Source organism: Vulpes vulpes, chromosome 7 (assembly GCF_048418805.1).
Source record: "Vulpes vulpes isolate BD-2025 chromosome 7, VulVul3, whole genome shotgun sequence".
Taxonomy (NCBI): Eukaryota; Metazoa; Chordata; class Mammalia; order Carnivora; family Canidae; genus Vulpes; species Vulpes vulpes.
In genome coordinates, this window is record NC_132786.1 from 106814486 (window position 1) to 106832135 (window position 17650).

General features: G+C 43.6%; 1 protein-coding gene across 6 annotated transcripts in view; it reads left to right on the forward strand.

Moving 5' to 3' along the window:
* Positions 1-17650, forward strand: part of CREB5 (cAMP responsive element binding protein 5) — a 405112-nt gene that overhangs the window by 270852 nt on the left and 116610 nt on the right. Inside the window, exon 1 of one of the 6 annotated variants that reach the window (XM_072764625.1) lies at positions 2943-3163. The exons of the other annotated variants lie outside the window; for them this stretch is intronic. Within the exon in view, the coding sequence (XP_072620726.1) occupies positions 3117-3163 (47 nt within the window). The 5' untranslated portion in view covers positions 2943-3116. Of the gene's footprint in view, positions 1-2942; positions 3164-17650 lie in introns of those variants that run through there. 6 annotated transcript variants of the gene reach the window in all.

Here is a 17650-nt window from a genome sequence, read left to right on the forward strand (position 1 = left end):
TGGAATTACAGCATCTCACAAGTCCTATCTGTAAAGCCCCCAGTCTTCAGAAGAGCAGCTAGGACTCGGAGGGGGCTGCAGGGGGGCGGAGAGGCGCGCAGGGAATCAACTAGAGGGCCAGATGGGTGAAAAAGGAAGCTCTGGAGTCTGGGGGTGGGGGGGGATTTCCTTTTGGGAACAGGATATTCTCTATCATTAGCTGCTCACAGGAAGGAAAATGGGAAAGCAGGGTTTCTTTTCAAGTGGGGAGAAACCCAGCAGCCAGTGAGAATGCCTGATTTGGAATGGCAGGGAGGGGTACTTATGTTTGGACCAGCAAGTGCAAATGTAAATACTCAGAACCCCTTTGAACTCTGAAATTGTTTCCAACTCGGGCCAGCACTCCAAAGAAGGTTTGTTGGAATGTCAGTGTGTCCTGGCACATTGTTGGGCTTCAGCGGCATCATCGTCGGGGCACAGGGCTCTCAGAGTTTGGCTGGGTTCTAGAAGCTCTGAACCCACTGGCCACACCACTCATCCACCTCTCAGAGGCATGCTCACCATCTTGGAACCTTTTGGCCCCTTCCTCCTCTTGGCAGAGGCAAAGATGCTGTGGTGTCTCATGAGAAGTCTGTGCCTGGCTTCGGCCAAAGCTGCCATCCCCTTTGTTACTTATACGGGAGAGCTCCTTTTACATCATCTTTACCTACAGCACAGGGTCCCTTTTACCTACTTCAAGGAAGAAAAAAAGAAAAAAAAAAAAAAGGCAGGGACCCACTTCCAGCAGCTTAACCCTGCCTCTGTGACTTAGTATAAGAAAAATCGTAGAGAGATCATTTTCCCATTGAGGTTACAGGAGGATGTCAATTTGGAAAACTTTTACCACATACCCACTTTGAGATGCCTAAAATAATAATGTAAAGAAAACAGTTCAATACGAAAGCTAAGGCAAGGATGGGGGTGGGAGGGGTGTTGTCGGGAGCAGAGAAGGCAAAGGGAAAGTCCTTAGCTTTATATTAACCAACATGGTCAATGGCTCTTATAAAAGGGAGAAAGTGGCTTCTATAAAATCTTGTCAACCTACCTCGAAGTGGAAAGGCTTGTAGGAGTGATTGAGGAGTTTGTTTTATTTATTCCCTGCATCAGAAGAAAAATCCATAGCTGCTTGGCGAGTCAGACGTAAATGAGTTATACAGGCCACTGACATGGTGGACCAAACTTTATAACAACCACATTTGCCGCTGTCAGGCCACAGGCTTCAGTGGCGCCAGCTGTAATTACGGCTGATCACCTTTAATTCAGAGCTGCCTGCCTTGATAAAGGTGTCACTGCAGAAACTGTGGCATCAGCGTCAATTGGGGATGTCATGCTCCAGGCAGACTGCTGGAGAAAGCGCTTCCCCGCCCCCGCCCCCAGGGTCAGGCAAACGCTTGGGCAGACCTTGCTTTTTAGCTGGATATTCCCTGAAGCTGTGATTTAAATTCCAAGGGACTCAGATTAACCGTCCTGTCCCCAGCAGCAGAGATCTTTAACAAGCAATAGATTCCTCTGCAAGCAGAGGGTAGGAGTTGGGATCCTCTCCGCTGGGCAACAGGAGGTGAAGAGACCAAGGTTTGTAGCATCTGTTCAGTTCCCTGGGCACAGATGCGACGAGGGGCAGCAGACTTGGGCAAAAGCTATGATCCTTTTCGAAAACAAAACAAAACCTTGCAACTCCACGCCTTTCTTCTGCTTTTGTGGTATTTAAAAGAAATTTCTCGTGAACTTCCCATTTTTTGAAAATCACTATTTTTTTTCTTTTTTAAGGAGGCATGTAAGGGTGGTGGTGGGGGAAGATTAAAAGGAGAAGGTAGGGTTACAAAGCCGTTGCTAATAAAGCAGCAAGTGTCTGTACTGTTCTAGGTAAAGTCCTGAGCAGAAGTGTCAAGTGAGGAGTAGAACCTGCGTTAAAAGGGCTTCACTCCTGTTGGTGAAGGATGATGTTTGACTCCCGCCCCCCAACCCCCACCCCAGGCTGGTTTTCCTCACTCTGTAATTAAAGGAGAGACACACATACTGTTTGTTCTCCCTGTATCCTTTTAAACTCACAGACAGCCCCACCTGCACTGGTACCCCCGACCCCACCCCCAGCAGCAGGTAGAGGAACAGGATAGCTTGTCTTTCATTTTGAGGATGGACGTGTTTTAACTCTCTCTTCTTTGGACAGCTCACCTGAGAGTGGAGTGCTAAGCTCAGAGAGTCAAGCTTTGTGTTCTGAGACTAGGGGCCTTTACCCTCCCGCCCATAAAAAAGGGACCAATAGGGGCGGGGGGGGGGGGCGAAGTTGGGGGGGGAGCCACTGTGATTTCCCAGACCTTGATGGCTTCAGACACAGGCGCGTGTTTGGCCCCGAAGTGGGTTTGCCCTTGCTGACAGGGAGGTCAGATGTGCGAAATCTCTGGAGGGCTGGTGGTTGGCATCCAGCAACAGAAAATCCAGCAACAGCTCCAGGAAAAAAAAAAAAGAGCCTTGAGCCATGGAAACCATGTCACCTGGTTCTGAAAGGAAAGCCTGAGCTGGGGAGCAGTCTTGGTTGGACAAGCCCCATCCATCCCAACCTGACCCCTGGGTCCCTACTTCTACTTGTATCTCCAGTCCTGTTTGCAAACACGGGGACCTTTTTTGTTGTTGTTGTTTTAAAACCAGCATTTTTTTAAAAAATCGGAACCAGTGGACCCCTACCCACAGAACCCCCCGTCCCTCTCTGAGTCCGAGGCAGCTGTTGGGCCATCCCCAGGCGGCACTGTTTCCACCGCTGTTTACTGGTTTCTAAGGGCAATTGCACCACTAAAGGCTCCCTGAGTCTGGAACTCGGCCTGGGGCTGTTTTGGTTACATTGAAGTTTTTGCTTCAGTTCTGCCAGATTTAAATGGTGACTTCACCAGCACTGAGCTAAAAAGAAGAAGGGGGAGGAGGGCGAGCCCAGGAGAAAGAGCGAGCAAGGGAGCGAGCCGGAGGGAGAGAGCCAGAGCTAGGCGCAAGAGAAGGGCCAGCGCATTACATCATCGCTTGGCCTGGAATCAAGTGGGAAGGATATGACTCACTCAGGCTAGTTAAGCTTTGGCTCAAATTCTACACACACTCATTCCAGAGCTCTCATGTTCTGCACCTCAGGAGGGAATTCAGCCTCAGTGATGTCCATGAGGTTTGTTTTTAATTTTATTTTCTTTTTTCCCGATTTTATAGAATTTTTTTTTTTTTGCCCCTACCGCCTTCTTCTCTCCAGCCTTCATCCTCCTCCTCCTCTTCTTTTTCTTCCCTTTCCCCCCTTTCTGCCCGTCTTTGTTTCTCCTCTTCTTCCTTCTCCTCTTTCCCCAGCCCCTCCGCTCCTCTTCTTGTCCCGAAGAGGCATTTCTTTTCACTTTGATAAGAGTTTTTGTGCTAGCACAGCGGCCTGAATGAGTTGAACCGAGGCCGGGGTTGGGCAGAAAAAAAAAAAAAAAAGGCAGAGCGAGCCAGAGCGCGACAGAGCAAAGAGGCCACAAATAAAAAGCGAAGCGAGAAAGAGCAAACTCGGGCGAAGTTTCTTTGCGGCGGTGTCGCTCCTAATCGGAGGAGACAGGGAGAGAGTTAAAATGCAGGAACCAATCGCTTGAATGGTGATGTAATGCAAGAACCGCAGGGTAGTTAAGTAATGTGAGAGCAAGGGGGTCAGGGTTGCAAAGCATTTACCTGCTCTCAAGGGGTTTTCAGTTTATTATCAATTGCAGTGACTGTAACTGGCTTCAGACTGCAATCTCTAATTATTCACAGACGCCCCTTTTTTATCTTTTATTATTAAAAGTAAAACTATATTATGGTATTTTAAAAAAACACGATATTATCACAGCTGTGTATTATTTTCCACCAGGATTCTCTCTCCCTCTCTTTCTTAAATGGCTCAAAACGGTTGTCTTTTCATAAAAGGTCGAAGTGAAGTGACGGTGGGAGTGGGGGGGCGGTGGCTTTCTGAGTGTAACTGGTGAATTGCAAATGCCTGGAGAAGGATTTGGTGTGGTGTGCTGAGTATGAAGAGGTGTACGATTGCATTTATTATTAAGACTTGACTGCGGGCTTGTATAGTCGTAGGGGACGAGCCTCCGAAGTAGCCACAGTCCTTTGCCTATTACTTCGGCCAATGTTAACGGCGACTGTGCATTTGCTTGAGAATTTTAACTTTCTGTTGTTTTACGTGACAGCTTAACCTGGTGCTATCTTTGGGACTTCTGTGTTCTTGAGTTAATTTTGAGATGATATGCTGTGGTTGTGGGGGAGATGATGGAAACTTCCTGATTGATTTGTCTAGAAACAGCTAATTAATGTTGGCAAGTCAGGAATCAACACTAAATAAATGGGGGGGGGGGGGCGGCAAAGGATGGTGTTCTTAAGGCTTTATGGCTCTAGTACACCCAGAGACAGAAACAGATATTTTGAAAATTATACCACATTTCTGTGATGTTTCATAAAATGGATTTAGTGCTGTGATGCACTGCTCAGGCTGTGGACTATCTGAAACCATTCAGCATCATTGGATAGTTACAGACCAGAGCCCTCTGCATCTAGAGACCCTGGGCCCGTGAGAGTGGTCCTGACTCCTGGCTACTCCAAAACTTCTCTGCTTGGTTAGCTGTGATTGTCCTACAGTGAGAGGCATAATGAGGCATGGGACACATACCAGAAAGGCGTTTATGTTTATTTACTAAATGCATGTCTTGGTTATAGTTAATTATGACTTTTTATGGATCTTTTTCTCGCTCTCCTTTTCTGGGCAGAGATGGAAGGGGCAGGGAAGGCAGAGGTGATTTTTGGAAGAAACAGCCTGGTGTGGTCAGGTCAAGAGGCCTGAGTGCAAATCCTGATGACCTGGAGCAAATCACTTAAAGCATCTGGGCTTCATTTTAAAATAAGGGAGCAGACAAGGTGGGCTGTAAGCCCCTCCCCCACGTGTGGAACCAATCTGGGATGGTCTCTGAAGTCCCTTCCAGCTGGAAAGTTCTGTGTCTGTGTCTGTGTCCGTGGTCTGTAAAAGTTCTGCTAAAAGGTATTTGGCGTAGCTTTTCAGAGAAAAAGTACATTTGCATTCAAGATGCATTAGTGCCTTAAATGAATGGAGGAGGGTGAGGAGAAACAGGGCTTTCTCCACTTTGAAGATTGTTTTTTGTTTTTGCTTTTTGGCATCAAGAGTCCCCTAGTGAAAGTCTTAGTTTTCGAATGCTACCTGCAAGGAGTCCTTAACGAGGGAGAATTATGTGAGTGAGTCTTGCAGAAGAGCAAGGGAGGATTTACTGATCCAGCACATTTTCCTAAAAGACCCTGCAAGTTTCCTCAGATGCATAGAACAGGGCTGCAAATACAGGAGACACGTATATTTCATTCACTCATAACGATACACAACAGTATTGGTAATGAATTTATTCCTCTAGAAGATCGCATGACTCCTTGATAGGTTTCAGGAATTTTAATACAAATTCAAGTTTTTAAGTGGAGGTTGAAGGCTCAATTTTAAGACTTCAAAGAACATGAAAGGCAAAACTATATGTGCTTCTTAGAAAGATAACTTTCCCAAACAATATCCCTATTCTTCAGCCAAATCCCAGGGCAGTGGCCTTATTGTAAAGCGTGTATTTATGGACCAAGCCTTAATTGTGCATAGGGAGAAGGACCACAACTATGCCTATCTGGGGGTGGGGGGGTGGGGGGGGAGGAATTACCCAGCACTGAAACGAAACCGCTGGTGAAGGTTATTAGTCATTGTGCAAAGTTTGATGAGTGCCAAATGTGTGCTTGAGACTCTTCAGGAATAAAGAGGGCATGATTTCTTTTTTTAGAGCATTACAATTTATGTTGACTTGGCTCTGAGTTGCTTACCTTAATCAGAAATGCTCTGCTTACAACTGACAGGGAGGCAGGGCAGGGAGCATGAGCCCAGCTGAGCTCTTAGATCAGCCTAATATTATCTCGCTTCTTCCCTATGGTAGCCTGGAAAGGTAAAACTGATCGGTTCCACCGTTTGGAGATTGGTTTGTTTTCTTTGAAGTTTTTGTCTTGGTTATTGTTTTGTAACTGACATTTTTTACTGGGATAATTGTAGACTTACCTGCGTTTGTAAGATGGGATAGTGATGCTGTGTACCCTTTACCCAGTTTCCCCCAATGGTAACATCTTACAAAACTATAGTAAATATCTCAACCAGAATATTGACATTGCTGCAACCCACTGCCCTTACTCAGTTTTTTTCTGGCTTTATTTGTACTCATTTATTTGTGTGTGGGTTGTTTTTATCCATGTGAAAACTGAGGGTCAGACTTGCCATAGTTCACCCAAGCTCTAACCCCTTGAGTTCACTCCACACTGGGTTTACCTCGCCATCACTGACAAACTTTGCACCATCGTCATGACAGTCAGGGGCCTCATGGCTGTGCTTGTCAATGGGCAATCTAAGTGATGTTGTCTATGTTTTATAATTTTGGGGGGCACAGCTGGAATGGTAGCTTTGCTCTCCATAGGGGTCCCTGGGGCCATGCCTCCCATGTTAGCAGGTGAAGAGGGAGGCAAGGCTTTGATGGCATGATAGAAGAGGCACACATGTATTCCCTCTGGACGTCAGGCACAGAGCTGAGGAATGCCAACTGTCCACGCCTAAGCTTCACCATAGCCGGCGCTGAACTCAGCATTCTTCCTCTTGCCCTTGCAGTTTTGCCTGGGTGGATACACCTGTGGCACCAGGGATCAAACATCTATTGATCAGAGAATTAGTGTAGGGTTTCCTGAAAAGAGCATGGCCTTTGAAAGGGTCCAAAGGACTGAGTTCAAATCATTTTTCCACTTAGTAGTTGTGTGACTTCGGCAAGCCACTTAGCCTCACTGCACAATAGTTTCTATCTTCTATGTAGAATGAGGACTGCGATACCTACCACATGGGTTGTGAGGGGTGGAGATCCATAGTAGGGCCCCCAGCCTGCAGTGAGATAACAGAAAGTAAGCCTTAGCTGCTGCTACAGGGAAGCAGTGAAGAATCCACTGGGAGAAGCTTCTGTGCAGGTAACCAGCTTCAGACTCTACCTGGTTTGAGATCATGTCAAGTGTGAGAGAGGTGAAGTACAATTCTGACTAAGGTAAGGTGAGGACTTGCCAAATTTCCAGCACCCTGAGTGGAGGAAGAGATGAAAATAGTTCAGGTTGGGAGGAAGACTCTTGCGTCCATGTTCATGCTCAGCTGTGGCTTTGGGAATGAGAAATGAGGTGAAATGGAGATGAGTGACTTCACCCCTTAGAACCAGATTCCATTTCTGGCTTGAACGAGAGAAGGCTGTTTTTGCAATAGCATATGTGGGCAACAGGTATCTTGAATTGGGTGAGGCTGCCTTTCAAGCTTGCACCTCCCCTTGTGCATTTCTCTGGTGGTGGAACTGGTGTTTTGGAGACTGAAGGGAAGGGAGTTTCCAAGGTGGGAAGTGGAACAGTGTGATGATGGCCAGTTTCATAGAACCATACAACAGCAGTGGGGCCCAAAGCATATATTGAGGGCTCCATTCAAGGATCCCCAAATCTATGCTGGGAACGGGCCCCAGGCTGTTTCAAGTTGAGTGATAAAAACATGGTCTCGGGTTTTACTTACTGTTGGTCAGAAAGGCCAGGTGAACCTTAAGAGGCAGAAATTCATGTGTCCTGATGAGAGAGAGAATGAGCACTGCCATGGGCCTGATAAAAAAGTAGGATGAGTAAATCTGGAACTGCATTTAAAAAAAAAAAAAAGTTGTGGTTTGAACACTGGCTTCTGCTTTCTGCTCCCTTTTTTGTTTGGCTTACATGGGCCTTTGACCTTTGGAGGGGACTCCTTTTGCATCCGTTTACAGAAAGATGTGTGTGCAAGTAGCTGAGTGAATGAATGGTCCCAGCTCAGGGATGTGGGGAATAGCCAAGAGGAGGAAGGAAAACGAGTGGCATTGATAAGGGTGAGTGAAGCCAATCAAAATTCTGTGGTCCAAATTTGTGATTTTTAAGGAAATTTTCCTAGGCCTATTAAATAGTTCACTAATGCTTCCAGAGGTGTGTGTTTCCTGAGTCTCATTTGCAACAGGCGCAGGTCCTTAGCTCCTTACATCTTTAAAAACAGAAATTGACTTGCCTTAGAACTCTCAAGTCCACTACACAGTACATATACACTTTATAACAAGTCCATACATCTTTCCTTCCTGCACCTATCCTGGCAGGAGAGCTTATTTAATGATTGATGAAGCAATGCTGCACCCAAGAAGGATTAATCAATAGTCCGCAATCATTATGGAGAACGTGAGAGTAGTTATACAATAGCTGAAGCCCATCTAGCTATCAGCAAAGTCTTCCTTTCCTTCCACGGGATACCAAACATTGAATTCTATCTTGTAATTTCTTTCTTTGCCGTCTGAATGACTGAAATAGAACTGGATGTGTCCAAAAAAGCCAAGCCTGGAAAAAATAATAATAAGGCTCCAAATGAGTGCCAAGGTATCTGTTAATGCACAGACTCAATCACTCATCTTAATGGGAGGTGGAAATGGGGCCAAGAGGCTGTGTTATATAAGCTGGATTACCTACCATGAGTTACTGTGTTTTAGGAGCCCATGAACTTTTTTTTTTTTCCTTGTAAATCAAAGACCTTTAAAGACTTGAGGTCATGGTGAGCTGCATATATGCTGATATGGCAGAGAGGTCAGCTGGGCCTCGTCTAGCCTGTGCACCTGGCTGCCCACTTGGCTCTGCCCCTCTGCCCTCAGTGGGGTTCATGTCACTGCTAAAGGAAGGTCTGTAAAGCTCCTTTACAAAGGTGAAACCTGTTTATTCAAAACCCCATGCAGCCTATGTGATTGTGCCCTATGAATCATGTTGGAGTTAGATCTGTCTTCCAACTCTGGCTTTGCCACTTGCTAGCTGTGTGATTTTTGACAGTCTGTTGAAAATTTCTGAGCAGCATTTACTTCATCTCTGAGACAGGATCCATGAAATGATGACTGTAAAGCACTCAGCATAGTAAATGTTCAGTAAATGTGAGTTATTTAATAATGGGACAGTTGGGACCAGTTGACTTCTTTGGAAGTCCGGATAATGATGTGTTTGGGGCATCCATAACGTAGAGAGAAATGCTGTCCTTCAGCAGTTCCTTCCCAGGCAAGTAAACTGAGTCACAGAATGCTGGTGAGACTTTGAGCAATAGACAAGGTAAGGAGAGAAGCCTTTCATGGACCCTATTCTTTGTGACCAGATATCTTCACTGGCCAGAAAACAAGGCCTGAGACCTCACTGTAAAGCAGTTTAGTTCAGCATCAAGAAGAGGTGGGCCTTTTTTCTTTTTTCTTTCTTTTTTTTTTTTTTGCCCCACTGCTTTTAGTGAAGTACTAGGGTTCCTTTTTAGATGGCATAAAGCCGTTTTTCTTTTGCATTTGTGTCTTCTTGACCTTCTTATTTATTTTAGTACTTCAGTCAGCTCAGCAGCAGTGCAATAAAGGGCTGATCTCCTTTAATTCCTCGGGAATTAATCATAATAACAGCAATTATGATAAACCCATTTAGTGTAAATGTAGATGTAAATTACTCTTGCGATGCATGTTCGCCTTCAGTCTGCTCTCAGGCTGTATCCACCCTGAGACGATTGCACACTAGTCTCTCTCTAGCCACACTAGTTTTCTTAATTCGGATCTTGACCTAGCTTAGACTGTGGCTGCTTTTTGGCCTTTTCCTCCCATCCAAGACAAAGAGGAAGCTTCAGTGTACGGGTCACAAGGGATGTCGTTTCATTAGGCTTCCCTCTCACCATCCAGAACTTAGCAGTAGAATAAAGATCCCCTAATTCTAAATGCATCAATAAGGCAAGAATCTTAGAGATCCTTCAGCCCAACCATTCATTTTACAGATTCAGAAATCGAAGCCACCCAAAGATGTGATGAATTATCCAGTATCCCCACAGCAGAGAGATGAATGATCATAAAGCTATTTGGTGGCAGGGCCAAGACCTGGCTCTGATGCAGTGAGGAACACATTTCTGCCCTGCCAGGCTATTGGGCTTCCAGGTGCCAGGAACTCCATCTTCTCACTCAAGTGTATGCTTTCCAGTCTTCTTTTGAGTTCTGGCTCCTGGGGACGGTGCGGTAGGGTGAGTGCAAAGACTTAGCTGAGCAAGGGCACTAGGGAGCCCAACCAGCTGGCTTTGAAGAAGCTGGGAGTCTGACAGGCACCTAGCAGTGCAAAGACTCCACCCTCTGGTCTGGATTGAGGAATGGGGAGATGGACACGATAGCTTGCTTTCTCCACCTCCAGCCAAAAGCTCCCTGGTGTCTAGTTAGTGGGTGGGGTGTGCTGTCCCTGGGCCATAAATGAGATGGGGTAAACGTCCAGAGTCTGGCACTCTCTGCTTCCCACCACTCTCGCCTTCCTCTCTCTCCCTGCACCAGCCCTCACTGCGATGAGTGCGTGTCTGATGAGGACAGAGTTTGGAATCCACCCCAGAACCAGCACCCACCCACCTGCAGGATGTGACCTCTGGGCTCTGAAACTCGCTGCTTCCTCCCTCTTCCTCCCCACCTAGGGACCGGTTTTAGACCACAATTCCCAACACAACCCACTTCACACTTTAATCCCAAAGAGACTCAGGCACTTTGTGACCACAGAAAACTTGTCACTTCATTACATTTCTGAAAAAAGAGAGCAAAGGGTAATTCATAGTTGTTTTAATAACTTTGCATCCTTTCCCATGGAGGCAGCTTTGAGCTGTTAGGCACAAAGGATGCCAGCTCTGACATCTCACAGCGCAACCAGGGCAGTGTTTTTCACAATGCTTTATCACCAGATTCTTCACAGCCAGTTAACCCAATTAATCTTCCCACAGTAATTATCCAGGTGCTGTACGATTCGGCTTCCCTGAAGTCTCCAAAGCTCTGCTGTGTGTAGATGAACTATTGTGCCTCCCGACCTTGAAAGGATGTTTCTAACTAATTAATGATTGTTAAGTGCTTGGAAAATGCACTTTGGAAATATGTGGGTGCTAATATGTCTGATTCTTCCACTGTGCAATTGCAGTGGATGCAAGTTGGAAATCATTCCTGTCGTTTGTAAATCATATGAGGGTGAAGATGACCCTTTCTTTTCTAAGCCAGGTATCTGGCCCCCCCCTTCCCTTCCTGCCTCCACCACATATTTGTTCCTTGTCCATTTCTCCCAATCTGTGTAGTAAGCTGCCTTTGGTGCAATAGGCCAGTGATTCATAGGATTTCCTCCTTGAGGTGAGAAGTATCATTTGAGGTCTGTTTAGCCATGTGGTCTTTAACGAGGCAAACTGAAAACTGCTACTGGCTAAACTACCAGTAAAAGAAACATGTTTTTCTATATGGTAAAGTGGTTTTGAAACTTTTTGGATATGAACAACAGTGAGAAATATTATTTTATCTTGCAGCCCCCTACAGTCGCATGTGTGTTTACATATGTGTATATATGTATGTATATAATTTGATGAAATAGTACTTTTTTTACTGTATATATTCTTGGGTATCTTATATTCTATTCATTTTTCTAAGATACTAGTCATGTCAGATTAAACTAATTTCACCCATTTCCCACCAACTGACCCACCAATGAACTACATCCAGAGGTGGAAAAGCATTGGCGTAGTGGAAGCATCATGAGGATGCTGGACAAGGGTCAGGAGACCTGGGTCGTATCGCCAGCACTGTCCCAACTCTGAGATTGCTTCCCTGGACCTCAAGGCCCTTATATAAAATTTAGGTATTTGTTTTTAAGCTGGATTTACTCTCAGAGTACTTTCTGTAAAAAAAAAAAAAAAAAAAAAAAATCTCTTATGTGGAAGCCAAGTATGGAAGACAGAAAGACAGAGCCCGGACTGGCCCATAGCTACTCCCTTAAGTCACCCCCCACCCCCAACCTCCTCCCAGGAGCCATGGGGCACAATCTGAACGTACTGGGCTAGAAATCTCTAAGACCCTCTAGGCCTGGAATTCAATGATCATTTTATCTCCTAGGTAATAGATTTATCAAATGGGATGCACCAAGTTTCACTTCTGTTGATTCTGAGCTAGGATTCTCCATTGGGAATCTACAGGATCAGTGGGAATTTTTGCTCTAGGACCATCGTTCTTTCCTGCTTCAGCTTTATAGCTTGTTCTTGGGCCCCATGGGCTCGGCTTCTTCAGGGAGAGGGGGCGTTTGAAAGGTCTTCGGGAGATGCGTGAGCAGGCAGGCATGTGAGGACGTTTATTTATGTCATTGTGTCTGCTTTTTCCTTGCCTCCTAAATTCAGCAGGTTCCTGATTTTTAGCACAGCTCAAGTCATTTGGCTTACAGCTGGTAAAATACAATTTTCTGGTTCTCAGAAAGAAAGGCTTTTCAGACTTATAAAAAGAGAAGCTCATAAGACTTCTTGAACATCAAATAGCTCTTACAAAACACCATTTTGATGAGTTAAGTGTAAATGAATCAGAAACATACGGATTAAATTTCCCTTGAAAGACACATGGGTTTAAGAATTAAGGGGGGAAAGTGCTTGGCAAGATGAATTTCAGGTTTTTGCCAAACCTCAAAATGTTTGAAAAATGGCTTGAGACATTTTTACTGAACGCAAAATGCCACGGAGTTCACCCATCCCAGACATAATAGCGAATCTTTTTGACAACAACTTTATGACAAGAAAAAGGGCCTGTGGGGGCTTAGCTATTTTATTCATTTCTCCTTCAATAGCCTCCCCACCACCACCACCAGAAAAAAAAAAAAAGCACATTTATGGGGCTCAGAGAACTGTCTGATTGACAAACTAAAGTTTCAAGTCAGGCAATTACCAGAAAATAGCCCCACAACTCAAAAATACTTGGATTTTTTTCCCTCTATACTACCCAAAGTCAATTATACCATTTTCTAAGTGGAATAATACACTCTAGGGATATGCAGTATTTGATATATTTTATTCATTGGTGTCTAGAGCAATGCACGGTTATTCTAGTCATTTGTCTGACAGTATAATTCCAGTTTCTTTGGAGAGGGGGAAAAAGCCCACTAAAAGCAAACAGATTGGAGGGAAATATCCATTGGTTTATTAAAACAGCCGCAGTGTGGAAATGCTATATATTATAGAGGCAGGGCATGGGTTGAGGTTTTCAAGTTGCTGGGAATGGTCTTGGAAACTTGAATTCTGTTACAGCCTCTGTATTTGATAAGTTGTTTTAGAGCTTCTCCACACTGCAGAATTCTTGCTGGCATGAGAAAACTGAGGAGCAACAGATTAAGGACCCAGGGATTGGTCAGCGGAGAGTTGTGCATCTTATGGATGAAATGGCCTCCAATTATCTTTTACTAGCTATTCCTACCAGCTAGTCAAAAGCCTGCTGACACTTTTATAGCCTCATTTTTCATATGCAAAAGCACAGAAGGAGTGGGTTTTGAGTGAGCTGCAGAGCAAGTAAGAGAAAGAGTTGGGATGGGAAGCCGTGGGCCAGGCCACCCACTCTCTGAAGCTACCTTGTCTCCTGCCCTTGTTTCCTCTCCAGAGTTAAGCCAGGATGACCAAGGTTTGCTTGCTTGCTTGCTTGCTTGCTTGCTTCCTTCCATCCTTTCTTCCTTTCTTTCTTAACTTTGAAAGAAAGGGTGCATTCAGTGACTGCCAATATCGATTTAGAAACGAAGGGAGAACAATGTACTTTTCAAATGGTTTCAAGTCATGCAGACCAAAAACAAAACAAAACAAAACAAATAAACCCTATCTTTGAATCTATATGTTTTAACTCTGTGCTAGAAGTAATGGAGAGCTCTGTTATTTGGTTAGTGTAGCCTCTGAGACAGTGCTTCCAGGTAGGACCTTCCTCCCTAGGAACCAAAATTAATTTGTTGCAAAAGGAATACTCACAAAGGAGAGTAAAAGTCACAGGAAACACAAAAAACTACTTTTGCCACCTCCAACGAAAATGCCATGTAAAAGTGATGGGTTAAAATATAGGTCCACCCTCTATCTCGTGCCCATCTATGTTTATTGAGCTCCAAGTAAGAAATGGAAACTAGAAATCTGGGAGAAAAAACTCAAGTGATACCAACTTTCTGTCTTGGAAAAGGCTTCAGAATCAGAAAAACTGGGGCCAAATTCTAGCTGCATTTTTACCTTTTCCAAAGCAATTTAATATAGGATAATAGGGCCAAAGAAGGGTTCCTTTGATTCTGAAAAATGCTGAACCCCTGCCCGGAGCTCCGAGCACCTCCCTCCCACTTACCCCAAATCTCTTTCTCCCTTTATTCCCCTCATCCCTAAATCAGAAAGGATCAAATTGTGCAGTATAGCCTATCAAATGGTTCTCATAGTTTGTAACTCAGCCACCTACAGAAAATACTGGAAAATCAATTTAAAAAATTCTAAATATATATAGTTCCCAGTTTGGCCCCTACAAGAGGATCAGGCTGAGTGAATGCACATCAGATGGCGTGTATTTCTAGGTAGGGATTGTTACCTTCCAAAGAGATTGTTTTCCTTTCGTGTTAAGCTATCTATAAGCAACAGTAATTATTCACTATCTTTTCAGGCTTTTGTTGATGTACTTTAATAATCTGTCTTGCACAGACGGTTAACTCAGCCCAGAGCCTCTACCACCAATATCCTCTCTCTTCTCTCTCTCCCTCACTCTCTCTGTCTTTCTCTCTCTCACACACGCACATACACACATGTGTGCACATGCAGTGCAAGGTTAACATCTCATCTTTCCTAAACTAGTTCTTGCGTTTCCTCTTCCAGGACCCCTCCCCCAGAGCCTCCATGGTATTAGATATCATGGGGGGGGGGGGTCTCCCATTACACCCTGCCCTGACTTCCATGCCTTGTCTGTTTTCTCTTAATAGATGATGAATTTCTCAAGGGCAGGGATGATCTTTTATTCACTCCTGGCCCTCATTCCTGAAACATAGCAGGAGCTGAGTAAATGCTTAAAAAAATAAACTTAAAAAAAATTATTTTAGTTGTGTTTCTGTTGGATCACAATTTTTTTTTTTTAATTGAAGCCACAGAAGGTAGGTGGGACTAAAATTGCCTCCCTGCAAGCCCTTTGGGTTCTCAGTTCTTAGAAAATGCAAGGAGTAAAGTGCAGTGTAGTTTTTGCTCAGATGAGCTCCTTGCCTGATTTCAACTTTCTCCCCTAACCTATGTTTATCTCGATGGTCTTATTTATATCTATTTCCTTTCGACAAAAATAGAAGCTCAAAAAAGTGAATTTACCACACAAGGGATGATACTTTTGACTTGTGTCTGAGTTCACAGATGTAGTTAAGATGCTGCCCTGTGTGTGGACATCCAGCTAGATGCTCATTTTCTGAGTCATCTGACTTCTGAGTTTTCACTTTTTTAAGTGTATAATTAAGATAGGTTCCCAGGGCTTTAAAAAAAACACACACACAACAACCCATGAGTAAAGCAGACAGTCTATACGTTGAGACCCATATAAGGCGATCTGTGGGCACCTGACCAAATTGAGAGAAGCATTAAGAGCTATTCAAAACCTACTGAAATGTCAACACACTTTTGAAAAGGGTCCATTAGGGATGCAAATGTGTGGTTCCCTGATTATGATAAGCACGGGAAAGAAAACAGTGAAACCCATTAGGAGGTTTTGAGAACTTGGTTTTGAAGAGCGGGGAAGGCAACTCTAGTTTCTGCTAAGGGCTGGGCTTCATTTTTTTTTCTCCAGTGCCCTGAACCAACAATTCTCCTGAATTAAAGGACCCTAAAAATTCCTCCATTTTTGGATAAAGCTAATTAACTCATCTGTAAATGGGCCAACTTTGAAATTCCATCCATGTCAGATAAAATTCATTTTAATAAGATTCAGTTTCTGGATTGCAAACTGTAACTTGTTTGTGTAAAGGATCTGACGTCAGACCCTCAGTTCAGGCTTTTGATGTCTTTTGATTTGTTCTTGCAAGGATTTTTCTTATACAAGATCAATTGTAATTTAAAATCTGTAATTCTTACTAGATAGTCTACAAATCAACTCACACTAGGGGGTGTATTTCTATTTAGTAACCATTAGGGCTTTCCTGTGAAAATAATTGGTTCATCTAATGGGAAAGACACCTTTAATTCTGGCTGTCTTATGTTGTTCACACATGACGTCAAATGATAGTCATAGTAATGGATAAATTGGGGCATAATTTTTGTGTAATCACTGTCAGTGTAAAAGAAAAAAAGTAATTGATTTTTCCATTTTCCTTGATCTGGAAGGAATTGTATCAATTTCCAGGACGTCATAAAACAAAATATTTAAAGTATGTTTCAAATAATAATAAAAAAAGAAATACTTAACTTAATAAAGATGTGGAATTCATTTATGAAGAAAAACACTGGCTGTGAACCAATAGGCCGAAAAGTTTGCCAGAAGCCTGCAGTAGACCGTCATTCCTGTATATCCGCTCTCTCCTCATCACCTCTGAGCCCACACCATATTAAGAAAATGAATTCTCTCAGCCACACTGGACTTTGAAATCATTGATTTTGTTTACTTTGTTTTTGAGTAAAAAAACAGAAGATCTTTTCCAGCATTTGCCTTATAAGGAAAGCAGTCCAAGGCACTTATAACCATAGTTCTTCATGCCCTATTTTAACTAAAGAGGTTTTCTTGGCATATATATTCGATGCTTGGGAACCTTACATAAAAGTTATGGGTTTTGACCCTTCTGGAGAGCCTCAACAATTGAAACCATTGGCAAAAATGGAAAACACTTAACTGTCATAAGAATAGTTGAATGCTTCAACATTGACCTAAAGCAAAATTATAAGCCCTGGAATGGACATTTCCATTTGGCGTTTTTGCTTTTGTGCTTTTCAAAAGAAATACCCCCTAGCTTCAGGAAGGTGGAAAGATCTACTACTAATAGCATGTAGATAAATACCATGGTACTGACTTAGGTTAGATCAACCCTCTTAACTTCTAGAACTCTTTCCAGCTATATTATGGTATTCTCATTTCTCCTCCATGCCTATGGGGTAGGATATTCTAGGAAGTAAGCACAGATTTTCCCAATGCTTAAAGAAATCAGAATGACTTTACCTCTGATACTCAAAAGATACACAGTCCCTGCCATCAGGGAGGTAGAAGCAAAATGATAAAGATTGACACTAAACAGAGGCACTTGAGAAGCTCTGTTGGTTAAGCGTCTGACTCTTGATTTCAGCTCAGGTCATGATCTCAGGGTCGTGAGATCAAGGGCCCAGTGTTAGGCTCCATGCTCAGCTGGGAGTCTGCTTCTCTCTCTCTCCTGCCCCTCTCCCCACTGACTCCCTCTCTCTAAAATAAATAAATCTTAAAAAAAAGAGACTTACAGTAAATAATAATCATACCTATAAACATATTATTAGACATTGCATGAAGAAAAAGCACACAGAGCTATGAGACCCTCAAAATTAGAGGCACCTCTAATTTGAGGGTCAGAGAAACTTTTAAGAAAGCGATATTTAAACTGAGACCCAAAGGATGAATAAGAGCTGGTCAACAGAAGAGCAGATGACTAACCTTTCCAGGTAATTAGATGTACTAAGGCCCTGGAGCAGGAAAAAGCTTGCACATCCTAGGGAATGAATAAATGCCAGGGTGGGAGAAGCACATCAAGTCAGATTGAGAAGTAGTACTATAGGACATTAAGA